At 35.1% G+C, this 15,489-nt stretch overlaps 1 protein-coding gene across 2 annotated transcripts in view; it reads right to left on the minus strand.

Annotated features, from left to right (window-relative positions):
* LOC142345794 (glutamate receptor ionotropic, NMDA 1-like) overlaps positions 1–7,215 on the minus strand; it is a 97,714-nt gene extending 90,499 nt beyond the window's left edge. The window contains exons 1-2 of one of the 2 annotated variants that reach the window (XM_075398154.1): positions 6,789–7,215; positions 352–625 (exon numbers count right to left, since the gene is read on the minus strand). In XM_075398154.1, the coding sequence (XP_075254269.1) occupies positions 352–610 (259 nt within the window). In that variant the 5' untranslated portion in view covers positions 611–625; positions 6,789–7,215. The remainder of the gene's footprint in view (positions 1–351; positions 626–6,788) is intronic. The other variant, XM_075398155.1, reaches the window with a different exon arrangement.
* Between the last annotated feature and the right edge of the window lie 8,274 nt (positions 7,216–15,489).

The raw sequence follows: 15,489 nt of genomic DNA on the forward strand, positions 1-15,489 counted from the left end.
TACCAATACTACTCTTCGAGTCGTTAAAATACAGCGTACCAATACAATCCAAGCCTTTGAATTGTAAAAAAATACAATGAGATCAATGATAGCCATGCTATCGCTTCGTGACTATTAGTAACAAAATTTTCAGCCGGCATAAAATAAAGTTACTTAACACCATTTTGCTAAGAACTTTAGTCATTTTCTTTAGAGCATGTACTGATTTTATATAACGTGAGTTTTAAGCAACCTTACGAAAATCTCAAAGTCAGTTCAGATTGCTCGAACCACAACACGCTTCTCGATTGCTGTCAGAAGTTCTCAATGATATCATCGGAGTCACTTAACATACATGCTGTGTTTACTAACTTAACACGTGAGTTGTAATGTTGACTAGAATGTCGTTGGCAGCTGAGCTGATCCTGGTGTCCATTTTGGCCACTATTCTGTCCAGAATAGCCTGAGGCTTTTTCACATTGTCGTAATGAAGCATAAATCCAATGTTGAGAGGCTGAACTGGAGGAGATCCCTGTTTGTTATTGTTGTCAATCTGAGCATCCACAGACACCACAATAATTGCAGCAATTAAGACTACACAAGACATGAGCATCCTCAGCAACAGTATCATTTCGAGACCATACGCCTAAAAGAAACGAAACTCAAAAAGCCATTACAAATTAGCCAATAGATTATCATGCATGTAAAACTTCTACGATTATTCACCGCCCTTCACACCATAAATTGATGGCTCCTCACTACTTTCGGTGAACCGCAAAATATTACTCATTCAGAACACACTTCTGGCTCCACTTTCCATTTAGGCATGAACGTACTCGAAAATCACTTGCAAGATGAGGCCGGAAATTATACTAAAACATATTCTGTTCTGGTCAAAAAGGGATGAGGGATTGGACACGAGGCAAATTCTCGATAAGGCAGAAGCAATTTTCGGTGCGATATTTAAGGCGCTGATCCAATCAAAGCGCCAGTCATTGCCGTTCACAAGAATAATCAAGAACGCGAGCATAAATACATTGCCTGATCTTTACTCCGTATATGAACACAATTGGGGGGGGGGGGGGGCGTAGAGTAATTCACTCTATACACTCTGCCTCTTGAAATTTAAAACAATCTCCCGAATAAATTTTAAAAAATCTCCCGAAAACGAGATCCATAAAAGTTTATTTCCACCTCTTGGTTTCACTCACTCTTCCGTTGAAAAATACAGAGCTTGAAAATATAACTGAATTCTACTTTAACTTGCAGTCCGGGAAATGTGAATTCGGAGAAATGATCACTGTAAGCAAAACGGCAATCAGAGATAAACAATAATTTCGGATGAATTGCTCTCGAGCAACTGGCGAGACAAACAATTCATAAGTGTCATAGGCTAGAGAAATTCTATCGTACAAAAACTTCTGATTGGGGAGGCTCACCCGCGACCTCGCGAATGAGAATCAGAGACATTCAGCTACACAGACTATTTACGGCCATGGCTCAAAAAAAGCCATGCCTGTTGTTTTATCATAACAACAGTCTTTTATGAGCATTTCGCATAAAAAAAGACGCCCGTCTACAATAATTGCTTCAAACTTTGTTCTAGAGCAATAAAACAGACCTAACGAGCAAACTTTAAAATTAAATACTTTCGCTATTCGCTATCAACACAGCAGCCAGGTTGTCACAAAACTCCGATAGCTTCATAGATCTGTAGTCTCAACACAAATGAGAAAAACGAGACCTTAAAACAATTTGAGAGTTTTCATACGAATTGTGATATCTGCAATCGCTTACACGTATGTACTGTAAAAAATGCCTTCAAATAACCTTCAAATAGATTAGGATATTCTCAGTCGACCTGAACTCGTCTAATCAAAAGCTAGCAAAAATCCGTGTGTGAGAGATGTCATTTCGAGAGTGGGGTAAGTCACATCAGACCAAAAAAGAATAAACACCTGGCTCCAATTAGTGTGAAAATGACGGCAGGCACGCACACTATTGTCAACAAATTGCATGAATTAATGAACAAAAGCTGATTTGAAGTAAGCGTGACCTCAAATGGTCGTAAAAATCATGGCGAAAAAAATACAAACCCAAGAGAATGCCAATAAAATACCCACCCAGCTATCGTAGCTACTAAACATATATACAATACTTAAGTTATTCAAACAACTGAAATGGAGTGTAGCATATCGAACGAATTGCTCACTGTGAAAAGATTTAACTTTTCAATTTTTTACTGCCGGTCTGCAAAAATTATTACTAAATCAAGCGCTAAAAAATAAGGAATCTCTCACTGCTGTATGAAAAAGAGGATAATCATTTCTTAACAAACTGGAAACATTGGTGTCAATTTCATGAAATCAATAATATCGTAAAATCAACAACTATTCTGTTAAAAATAATTGAATCACACTACTTAGTTTTTCAATTTAATCAAGAAATATTTCCAATAATCTCAGAAATCAAATGGGTTTCTCTTAAATCTTGAATATGCCAAACGCTTTCAATAAAAAAAAGAAAAATTACTCTTTTTCAAAGCCACTCTTTTTCAAAGTCATTTTTTCTCAAAGCCACAATCTAGGTGCTACAAATTTCCGATGGCTCAATCAAAACTAGTGTTGCCGAAAAAAACTAACTGCAAAAAATTTAGCCAATCGTCAAAAACTAATAAAACAGGTGATAGTGGAATCCCTTGCGACAAATTTTTCACCGGCACAATTACTCGAGGTGTGGAACAACCCAAATGATAATAGCGATTAAAGCTCTGTTTTAAGCAACAAAGAAGGATTCTTCTATTAATGTTAACGTTGTCTCTCATCCAGTAACTTTTGTAATCTTTTTGATTACTTTTGTCACCCAATACACTTTGAATTTCTTTGTCTCACACACTGAGACGGGAGTTCAGGAAAAAATTAAATTCATGTGCGAAATTCTGTTATCCAGTGAGCCATCTCACTGCAAGAAAATTTTTTTGTCATCCAATGAACGGGGAAATCTAATGAAATTGAGTTACACCAGTCGAAACAGGACGACAAGGAGGGAATGCGATTGCGGATTTACTAATCAAATCGCCAAAAGGAACTGCGATTCTATAAACCTGTACCAAGACCGGACCAAAGACAATTTAAAAAACGTGAAATTGGTTAAACTATATGCTCAATTTTGGACGGGAAAAATTCACACTGGAGAGAGAGACTTGATTCCCGGTCAGAAGGACTTCTACTACATCTACAATTAGAACAACGACAACCTATATAAAAGAACATAAATCATTACGATCAAAAGACTTCTGGAATAAGTATTTTCCTACCGCACCCTGATCTTTCTGTCCAACACCAGATATTACCTTGTGTCGATATAAAAATATAGACATTTCCACTTAACGTATAAAAAAGGAGTTTTCACGACTTGTTTAATACTGGGCACTTGAGGATATTATAACTTGTTGGCCTGAGTTCCTTTGTTTGTTTGAAACTTCACATAAATTGACTATTCAGAGATACCGACCGAACAAAACTTAGAAAAGCATGCAATTTTTCAGCTCAATTTCATGGCCCAGAGGTAGAATTTTATGTCTATTTAAAAGCTCTCCATAACTGACCACAGCTCCAAAGATATACAGCATTCTCTTAGAAAGTTTTTAAGTTGTCTATGTCGAGTAATGCCAGGCGTGCAAACCTGTAAACCATAAATTCAGACCAGCGTAAACATTAATTTGTAAAAGTTCAGTTTCACAGTGAAAGGAGTGCTCCAAGGAATAAAATCTTCAAATTTTCTTCGACATGACTCGTCAATTTCAAATCCCAAGTCTCTTTGAATTTGTACATTATCGATTTTCAACAGATTTGCAAATTCAGCTGTAGTGTTTGCACAAAACTTCAAACAAACTGTTTAACTACAGTTTGCGATGTTCGAATTGAACAAACGCGTCAAGTCACTTCAAAAGTTGAGAGAACTAAATAGTTATTTTAGGTCATCGGCAAGGATATAGAGTAAAAAAAACGCATGCCAGGTGATTTATAAAAGCAAGAAGAGAAGCGGGCCCAGTACTGACCTCAGCGATATCCCAAACAACACGTTTTGCACACAGCAGAAATTATTCACCTTTGTTACTTGAAGTCTACCAAACAGATAACTGCACAGAATAATCATTCAGAGTTCATCAAAGAGAGTGAGAGTATCGATTTTAATGTACTGACTTCACGAAATCAGTGGTATCATAGCGCTTTTTTAAAATTGAAAACCGAACTGTTTCGGATGAGAATTAGATTTGATGGGATTATAAATAACTCAAAATAATTCCTTAAAAAATCAGGGACAGCTTAAAAAGCTAATTGGTCAGTAGTTTCCAATATCCGCCTTAGAGCCCTTATGCAGAGGTTTGATAAAAGTAGCTTCGCAAAAAATAAGAAAAATTATCATTAAAACTAACTATCGAATTGAAAACCGTGCAAAAAAATCTGCGCAAACCAAGGTAACAAATTTAGGACCTCTGTGTGAAAAATGTCATTGGTTTTATAAGTAGAGCTTTCAGTCACCAAAATTTGACTCATTGTCACACGAGTTTAAATATGTTATACTATCGGTTAGTATAACGGAACTGTTTGAACCGCAGCACATGAAAATGTAATAACTTCAATTGAAACTTTTAGCAAAAGAATGGTTAAACGCTTCAGCAATCTTGTGACCAGAGGTAATAGGGGCGCCCTGGTCAAAGACAAAAAAAATGAAAAACGTTTTTCTTTACGCTCATGACAAGCAAAAAAAAACAGTCGTCGAATGTTGAAGTGCAAGCTCTGTACGTAAAGCAAACTTTGTCAAGCTCACCGAAACGCCAGTATCAGATTTTGCATGATCTAGCAGAATACTGTTTTTATGAGACAGGTATTTCGCGGAGGTTCCAGCAGCTGCAATTATTATATTAAGAAATTTCATTGTATGTGAGGTCTAGTAAAAAGCATTCATTAATCGTTCTTTAAATCAATTTGTGTCCTTAAAAGAGCAAACTTTCCTGAGTTGCATCTCCTCGAGTATTTCTGCGCAAAAATTAAAATGGTCAGTGAAAAAAACAGGTATCAGCACTACTGCTGAACCAATGTTAAATCGTCGGTCACAGAAACATTGTCCAAAATTATTTCTGTATTATGGGTGGAATTTGTGATAAAGGGACTCAGAGACAAAGTACTAAAAACGTTAAGATATGATGCTTCTCTTATGATTGGACTAGTCATTTTCTGCCAGTCCGTATTGTGTAGATTAAGATCGCCCATTAAACACAGATGTCACATGACACATATCGACACTTGACTTGTTCCCGTTCGACTGCATGGTCAATGAAATTAGGTAAGAAATCCGAGGGAACATTACAAGAGCTTTATAACGGGGGTAAAAAAATACAGCAATAACTAATAGGACGCAGTAGGATGTGTCGAAGATAAAACAGGTAGAATCAGAGTCAGAGAAAACATCCAGATGATCTGCTGATAATAAAGAACTTTTTCGTTTCATAACAAAAAACGCCAACATGCTTTCTGTTTTTTGATGTGAAAGAATTTCGAACAAAACAACCAAGCTGCATGCTACATTGTCCGTCTCTTCAGATAACCAGCTTTCAGTCAAGTCAATAATGTCAATCCCATGAATGTTGGCATAATCAAGTGGAGGAGCTTGTTTCGGTATATTGAGAAGTCCTCTGATATTTAGGAGCAAAAGTTGACGGGCCAACTGGTTTAATCATTGCGAAGCATTTTGGCTCAGTGCCCTAAAGAGTTCTTCCATGTCTTTTCGATGATCAATTTCATGACAATTGTAAAATAGTTTAAGGTCTCATTCGAAAAGGGGTCTTATCGGGGCCTTTTTGAACGACGCTGTATCGGAGCTGGAGAAGACTTTTCTCTATTGAACATTCACTCCATTTCAGTTTTGGCTTTAACAAAGACTTTTTTCTTTTGAATTTAAATGCATTTGACATTAAAGTCGTTTCTCGTATTCAAAATCCAGCAGTACTTCAACTGGTCTAGATCTAGATTCAGGGTCAAGTCGCTTGAATCGCTTTCTAAAAATTGTAGGAACATTCATTTTAGCCAGTACACGCGAGACATTTTGTACATTTTCGTTTTGGTTATCTTGCAGATTATGGAAAACGACTGTTTTGGCTGCCTCTTAGTCGTATTCCCTTTCATCAAGTGACTTTTTTACTTGATCCGACCAACTGGGACCGGTAGTAAATTCACCGGAACACTAAATGCCATTGCTACGCATGATATTCTTAACCTCGTCTAGCTTAAGATTAATCGAATCAAATAAATTATTGGTGTTCTTAGCTTGTTTTAGATTCTCAATGGTGTCCTTCGGTAGACATAATAGCCACTCTTTCGTTGATTTCTCGGTAAGTTGCTTGAATACTTCAGGAGAGGCTCTTACAAGCCCGTCGACTTGGGGAAAGTAGTTCCTTCTGCAATTTTCTCTGGCCGTTGTCTTCGCCCATTATCACATACAGTTATATAGAACTATTTAATAAGTTTATCACAACAATTAGGCGTTGGATCAGAAACTGGAGAAGTCTTTGATTCAACGCGAGACCTTAACAGAAAGTTTTCTCCGCCACATTATTTCACCAAGGCACTTTTTTAAAGAATTTTGCTCTCAGATCAAAACGCAGCATGAAGCAATAGTGCTCGCGGTATCAACTGTATAAAAACCATTGCTCCTCTTCAAGTGGTGAACAAACTACGGACCTATAGTAGCTCTCAGCTATGGCTTTTGACTGACATTTTCAACCGTTCAAACAAAAATTTGCTTACCTTTGTTGATTTTGTGAACCAGGCAGAGAATTGTCTGTTTATCGTTGAATTGTGTTCAGCAACAGCAACCCAAATTACGCAAAAAATAAAGCGCAGCAAAATGCATTCAATTTGTGCAACTACATAAATTGGGTAGGTAAGCCGTGATCAAATTTTTGAAAGGCCTCCTTGACTAAACGAGCAAGAATAAGAGGGACAGAGCAAGCAAACAATAACAATAAGTGCCTCTTTTCATCCCACTATTTCACTCCATCTCAAGTCTATATCGTCTGTCTCGGTTTATCTCAGTTTTCCCCAAAATTCCATCTCAATTTATCTCTTTCTCTTTCCCCGCTCCCTCCTCGCTTGAAGTAAGCATAAATAATCTGAAATGTAACGGCAAAGGACACTTCCATTAAACATTTTAACCATATTTAATATGATTGTTGCTTCTGTTCAAGGGTTCAATTTGCATCATTCATAAAATATACTACAACAGATGACTGCAAATATAATTTTCAGCAAAAATATTTTTGTCCAACCAGTAATACAATGGTCACTCCAAAACTCCGCTACATTTCCAGAAGTTGATGAAAACACCTAAACTCGTCAGACTTCTGTCGACAGACTTCTCGACTAAATTCAGTGGAAAATATCCGTTATGATTTTCTAAAGGATCAGTAATAAAAGTAATAATATAAACATAACCGACTAATGCCGGAAGAATTTCTCTCGAAGGACTAGAGGGAGCCTCGCATCTATTACAACCATGTTTCAGTCCGGGGAGAAACCAAATTCACGAAGGGGGCTTCAAAAGAAGATCAATTTTGCACTCCTACAAAACGCTATATTTAACGCTGCATGGATAAAAACGTGGTGGTGGTGCATATCGTACTGGGGGCGGGGGCACAAACGGAAAAGATTCCAATTTTAAATAGACAACAATATTAGTATTTATCCGTTTTGATCAAATCATAACTACGTCTTTTTGAAGTCAGTGCGGTCTGCAAATGCTGCTTAAAGATAACACAAATTTTCAATGATCCGGGAAAACATATTTTTTCTGGTGCTTCTTACACTCTTTCGTTTGACTAAATTCCAGTTGGTTTGCTTTGATCGCATTTAGACTAAAAAAATGCAATTGCTTGCTGATGCAAATTAGAAAAAGAAGAGCTCCAGTTAAAGAGCTAGGGAGTTCATCTCTAAACAAAATTTGTGGAATATAAATAAGGTTATCAGTAAAATGGCTTCAGCAATCAGATCATTACATTTGGTTCGTTTTCAACTAAGATAGAATCAGCTGTCATTGGTATCAAAAATCAACTGATACCCGCATAATCGTAAATTTGCGTAGCTGTGCAACGTCACAGCATAAGAAAAATGTGATTCAAGGGACTGTGCATAGGATTTTTAATGCGACCAGTGACTGGCAATCCTTTGATGTAGCTCTAAGAAAAATCAAAAGATCTGGACTGAAAATCAATACCCAACGGAGTGGTCCTCCAGTTTTGTTAATGAGACGTTGGATAAAATAGTCACGAAGGAAAAGGTCACAGCAAAACCACCCCAAAATGAACAACATCTTAAAAAAGCTAAAAGTCTTAACAATAGGGAGCCTAAAACCTAGGTTTTTCGTTCAATACAGAGGAAATATCACGCAAAATTTTGCAAGTAGACCGAAAAAATTGTGTGATATTCAAATCATTTTCACAAAAAGAAAGCTAAGAACTTGCTTGCCCACCCTGAAATCACCTTTTTATAAGAATCTGAAATCCCATGTGGTATATCAAGTTAAATGTAATGGATGCAGTTCCATCTATGTTGGCCAAACCAGCCGACATGCTACCACTAGAATTTCGGAGCATCGAAAGAAGGATTCCCCTGTTACACAACACCTTGTTGAATGTTGTGGTACAACGCATAACGTAAAATGGGAGACTCATGATGCATGTCGTGGGGTTGAAAAACTAATGACGATAGAAACGATCTACATCAAAAAGCTGAAACTGCAATTAAATACGCGCGATGAGTATCGGTGGCGGGAAGTGACATTGGGTTTAACACCATTAGGTTTAAAATCTTTACAATAGAGCACAAAATACTATATATCACGCCCACTGTTGCTAATGTCTAAGATGTTGCTTATTTCTAAAATCAATAAAAATGCCTTGATTTTAGTTTAATAAGTGTAAATAAATTCTTGTAAATGTGATTTTAACTGTAATTAATTTCAAAATTTCAATGTTATTTTAACTTATTTCTTAGAATTATAGTCAAAGACAGGTTTATATACTTTGTAAATGATTTCATTTAATTTTTAATCCTGACGATGAACGCAATGTTCGAAAACGTTCGTTTTAGTAATTCAATTTAAGTTTTAATTGACAATTACTACTCTGCATTGTTAAAAACAAGAACAAATCTTTTTAAATCACTAGTTTTTTCTCATTTAGATTTCAGTGCGATTTTTTTCAAAATTTACCATCTTACTCTATTGACAGAATTAACAAACAGATAAACTGGGCATAAAAGTTTGCTTTATGAAAACCAAATACGATACTTCCAGAGATCTACTTCTGGAGACTAACATTTTTTCACCAGAGCTCCAAAAAACACGGGTGTCATTAAAGAGGTTTTTCAATATTCTGCAACAAACAAAAAATTGCTCTAAAAAACATTTCAGATTTTTAGAAAACGTGCCAATTATTGAAAACAAACGAATCCGTAACCTCATCTTAGAACAAAAATGTAAGTCAAAAAAAAGTAATGGCTCAATTGTTCGTAATTTTATTCGAAAATGGAACACACTTCCCATTACAATTAGAAAAGAAACGTCGAAGACCAAACTTAATCAAAAAGTTACAGTGGAACGACACAAAAGAATTCAAATAGACAGAAGGGTTTTAGGATTCAAACATATTTTTTATTGAACCAATTTAAGAAAACCGAGTCTTAGTTTACAGAAGGGTTGCAGGATTCAAACAAACTTTTTATTAAACTATTTTAAGAAAACAGAACATTAGTTTGTTATGAATTAGAAAATAATAATGTTTGGTTATTAAATTTCTAACATGTAACATTAAAAAAGTGGTTGTTTTAATTTACATTTGTCAGATTTAAAAAAAACGACAGCATCCATTTTTGCCTCGCATTTGAGGCAGTTAGATTTTTTTTTAAAAAAATTAAGCCGTTATCAAATCGAAATTCAAATATTAAAAGCCATTTATTTTTTGAAACCTTCCTTAATAGAGACAAAAGCCAAACGAGGTGAATTTGTGATAATGAAAGGCCAATTTTATAGAAATTATTATCATAGAATTAATTTTTCTTTGCCCGAATAATAATTTGTTCCTAGCGAATGGGCGATTTGAACTAATTACAAATACAATATTTCAAGTTTCTTCCTATGCGATTCTCATAACCCAACAACTAAGCTTCTCACTGTTGTTTTTTTATGGTCGAATTTTCAAGAAGCAAACGCTTTCGAAACGTTTCTCTTATCTATTTTCAACGAGAAGAGCGATGAGACTTCTTGTTTTGTTTTGACTGGGCAATTCTGTTCATTCAAGGTTCTCATGCTCTTCTAACACTATTAATTTTGTCTGTTCCATCTATTTCAGAATCAGGTTTTGAGCTGATTCCCTCTACTTCTCTCAATTTCTAAACAACTCTTGGAAATTTATTCTTTTTCCTCTATCTCTTCCAGCTCTTTCATCCAACTTCTTCTCCATTTACCTTATCAAGTCAATCTAATAAACCAATCACCCTCCATTTCTAAGTATCTAAATTTCACTCAATAGAAAAGCATCTCTTTCATATCAAATCAGGATTAAGAGTTCGTATATGACACTGCTCTTCTGTAGAAGAACAATATGGCTCATTTAGTAGAACAATATAACAAAAAGTTTCGTTAAAAGAACAATGTGCCTTTCAAAAAGAAGACTGTGCCTCTTTAAATTTCTAATGCTTTAGGTTAAAAATACAAAACGCCCTGCAGCAACCTTAACTTAATCTAAGCTATGTAAATTATATTAATGTGTTTTTGTTATTCTTAAGCTGATTTTGAATTATCGGCCAAGTGATGGCAAAATAGGTCGAAAGACGGTAGCAGTAATTGGAGATCCTCTCTTTGTGGAGCTGTAGATCCAAAAAGCTTTGACGATTGTTTGGCCGCGATAAAAATATTTTCTGCTGTTTGTTGGTTTCTAAGTTGTAGAATAAGTGTTTGTCTATCGTCTTTTGTTACAACTAGTATTTGTCGTGGATGAATCCCAAATGAAAGACTAGCAAACTTTCGCATTTTGAATACTTTTTAGAGGCGTGGTTGAAGCGAGCCTTTAAAATCATTGAGATTAATGAGAAGTTGAGCCAATTATGACGAACATTTTCCAAGTGTCACTTTCCGTTAAACCATTCTTTAAACTTGTTCAAATACTCCGCATAACCTTTAAAATTATTCGGGCAATAAGATCTTATTTCTTCAACGATGGCCTTTGGTGGTCAAAAATTTTTGATATTTGGATTTGTATTTCCTCAATAAACTTTTGTCTTGCTTGAGCAATGGTTGCAAAATGTGGCAGGTTGTCAATTGCCGGAACTTTTGACAAAATATGTTTCAAAGGGTCGGTTAAATTAATACCCAGATTTAAAGCGTTGTTTTTTGGCATGAAAACGTGTCTGCTCTGATTTCTATTTATGTGGTCTCCAGTTTTGTCCCGCATTGAATTTCAATTCCGCAGACTTGGCGTCCTGGTAAAAGTGTTGTTTTCAATGGATCATGGTTTATTATTTGGCTTATATACATTTTGAAGTCCCATGATGCTGATGTTATTAAACACTGCTCATTTTCGAAATTTCTTGCTTTTTTCAGTGGCAGCTTCATAGTTTTGATTTCAAAGTTTTTAAAGCAGTTAGGTGATTATTAATCAATAGTGATTCGAGACATGTATCTTGAGCTGCTTCTAGAGAGAAACCGTTTATACACATGGAAAAGCTACTCAATCCGACACATGTATTGATTTCATCTTAAGATATCAACGTTTTTTTCTGAGTACACGAAACTGCTATGAAGTCCGGTTTGATAACATATTGTGATGCATGACCATCTGTACCATAATTAGGCATTGATATAGGTACTGCTTCATACAAATTTGAATCAGTCGCTTAAATGACAAATGGAATGGCTATTGTGAATCACATCCCTACTCAATTTTGTCGACATTTCTCATTTTTTTCGTAGTAGGTTTATATTTGTGTTATTGGTATAGCCAATGAAAAATGTTTGATCGTGCCTTGTGGCCAATGGTTTCCATCTCGATGAATTTCCCCTAAATCTGATCTTGGAGAGCCATGGGAATCAAATTGTTCACCATAATCTTCACTGAGTTCAAGATTGCTAGCTGGTAAATGTAGATTGCAACATGGTAAATTTTTATTTCATTTAGCAAAACTGAAAACGATCCCAGAAGACTCGCATGTACTTGAGGCATTTCGGTCCCTTGCATAGAATAGTTAAACATGCCATCAACTATCTTGAATTATTTTGGGTCATCTCCACTGCTTGCATTAACACCATTTTCTGCGTCTGAATAATTTGCTTTTGCACTGAGTTTACATCTTTAAGTTGGTCAGCGATGAGATAAATTTTTGAGTTTACTTTTCCTTAACTTCCACCCACCGATGCTTGTTTATTTCAATCTGCGTTAAAGCCGAGAAGATGTCTCAACTGGATCGTCTAAAGGTTCCAAAAATGCTGCCTATTCCCGCTCTTGCAGTAACTGCTGTTAGTGCTCCTAAAGGAGTTAGGCCGGCTCCTCTTTTTGTTCGTTCGTTATCAGTCTGCTTTGTTGTTAGCTCTTCTGTTCCAAATGCTCCTCTTATCTCGGTTTTCATGTTTAATATGACAAGATGAACTGATTCGATTTTTTTTTCTGCGTGATGAAGAAGATATTCAAAGCTTAAAGTGGTTTAATCATTTATCATGTAATCAGGTTGGCAATCAAATGAATAGTCCCTACCAGCCCCTTTTAAAAGTAACCAAAGAATTGATTTTCCAACGAGATATTCAATCTTGGAAAGGGAACAAGAAATTGAATGTTCACGAATTTTTCAACCAGTAGTAGCTTCAGTTGATAAATGAAATCAATTCCTTTCTGTGATTCGATTTTGTTGTCATTATAGTAGATGAGCTCTGTAAGTGTAAGAAATATTAGGTATTTTCAAGATATCATTTGGAGGTTTATTTTTGAAAGATTGAAAGCTGCAGGAGGTCTAACTGTTATCTTCAGATAGACAGTCTGAAAATAATTCATGCCCGCAGAAATAGACATAATTAAATAACAAATAGGCAAAAATATCGAAATTTTTCATGGCCGTGGAAATTTTGAGGCAATGTTAAGATACATTATGAGCGTTGCCGGGTGCAATAATGATCCCGAGGCAAAAGAGGCGTTTTTGAAAGACAAAACACTGAAAATGTTGTTCTGGCATTCTTTATTATCAAGCCAAGTATATTTTCTTAAGGAAATTTTTGTGGTTATTTAATGGACTGTATAAATTAGTCTAAGAGTTCTCTACATGTAGACGTCACAAGATCTCAAGCAACCCCTTTTCATTATTAAGATCTGTAATTTTAAATTTATGAATACGTCATATCTTTGTAATGATCTTCATAAACTCGTATTGTAGTAACTTTGAAGCAATTTCACCTAATTTGCAAAACTTGAAATAAATTTTTTCTGATGAGAAAGGCGCACGTTTTGTGAGCCAAATTGTTGAGTTGTACTCTCCTGACACAATAATGCAAGTTAGTTCAATTGTTTAGGAGCTAAAGTGTTGAGCGCTTGAATTGTGCACTATGTAGTTCTGTGTAGTGGTAATTTATTTTCAAAATCCAACTCCGGATTACCACGCAAAGAATGCTTTTAGTTCGAGAATGATTATCATTACGTTGTGTTGATTCGTCACTTTGAGTTACTGTTGTATTCAAAAGCAAGTTTCAAATGAGTTAGTTAATTTTTGTTCTGATAAATTGATCTATTTGATGGAATAATTGATGGAACACTTGTATTTGAAGCAACTTCTGCGAAAAATCCTTGCCCTGAGTCGGAGACATTTGACAATGATAATACAATTTGGGTTGTTCTGCTGTCATTTGGTGACCTAGTTGTTTGTTGCTGGCCATGCTTATTGGCATTTGTATTAGCAGTTGTTATAAGTCAAAAAATAATAATAATAGCATTAATAATAACAATGATAATAATATTAATAAAAATAATAATAATAATAATAATAATAATAATAATAAATAGAGTAATAATAATAATAATGATAAAAATAATAGCGTTTTTTAATAATGGGAAAATGTTAATAGTTGTTTGTAAAAATGGTCTTTTTTGTTTAAGTTCTCGAGTAACTGTGTTCTCTGATTTTACAAAACATAACATAGCCAATTTTTTTTTCGGATATTGGTACCAACAAAAGGTAAATCAAATTTAGCAAGAGTTCATGAAAAAATAACAGATTTCAAAAACAAATTTTGAAGTCTAGAAGCATTGAGACGGCTCGGTTGGGAGGATGTCCCAATTGTTTATTAAAAATGTTCTTCCTGGTGGATTGAAGCTACAGATGAAATTGCGTCTGGTGAATAACAACATAACACAATTAGGATTGAGCTAACAAACCAATTGCTTTAGCAAATCATCGGCTTTTTAAGCTTGATAATAATTTTGTAAATACATTAAGTGAAATTAATAATGAAGTCAAGTTTTGTGAACAAATTGATAACTATTATCACATTCCTTCAAGTGTTATTATAAATCGTCGATAGTCTCGAATATACGAGAAGTTTTATTGTCTCAATTCTGACATTTATAAATTTTCATGGTGTTTTAGTTTGTCAGTAAATGGTTTAGTAAACTATTCTGTTCCAAAATCTTTCAAGCAAACAAAAATTGATGGACTCATCCAGATTAAAAGTTGGATTACAGATGCTCATATTGAAACCGGTGGCGATGACCCAATATCAAAAACACTTTTTGGTGAAAAACTTTATTTTGCCTGTGCTCCTGAAACACGTTCCTTGAAAATTGAAAATTTAATTCGAAATTTTGATGATTTTTTATCGTTTATTCAAGCTGGTCTCGAGAGTTCTGTTGTCAAATATAATACCAAATTTTACATTCCACAACCAGATTTAATCCTTTGTCAGCCCAGTTTGTTTTCCCACACTGTTCTAACTTCAACTTTGATATAATTTTTGTATGGGGATGAGAAGTTTGTAATTTACATGCTTCGGAAAAAATTAATTGCACACATTATCATTATGGTTCTGGTATCAAAAAGAGTGGTTATAAATTTTTTGAATTATGCTGGGTTAGAGGGCGCTCTCCAGATTAGTAAAGAAATGGATAAAACTCGTAACGCTTGTTACACTGGTTTATCGAATTACTTGCACGCGTTTAAGCAGACTGGGCAACAGTATTTAGAAAATACTACAAGAAATTGTGGTAGCAAAGCTGGTATATCTGGAGACAATAAAATTCGATTCAGGTTTCCCAACAAAAAATGCAATTAACTGGAGGACTTTTCAAAGAGAGAGGGTGCATACTTTTGTGTCTAAGTAAGTAACTTTTTCTAAAATAGGATTTTATGTTTAAATTTATGGAAGAAACACATAATGAAATTCAGTTGGCGTAATTATCAGTCAACAAAAAGCGCTGGG

This window comes from Convolutriloba macropyga, chromosome 9, assembly GCF_964194025.1.
Source record: "Convolutriloba macropyga chromosome 9, txConMacr16.3, whole genome shotgun sequence".
Lineage (NCBI taxonomy): Eukaryota > Metazoa > Xenacoelomorpha > Acoela > Convolutidae > Convolutriloba > Convolutriloba macropyga.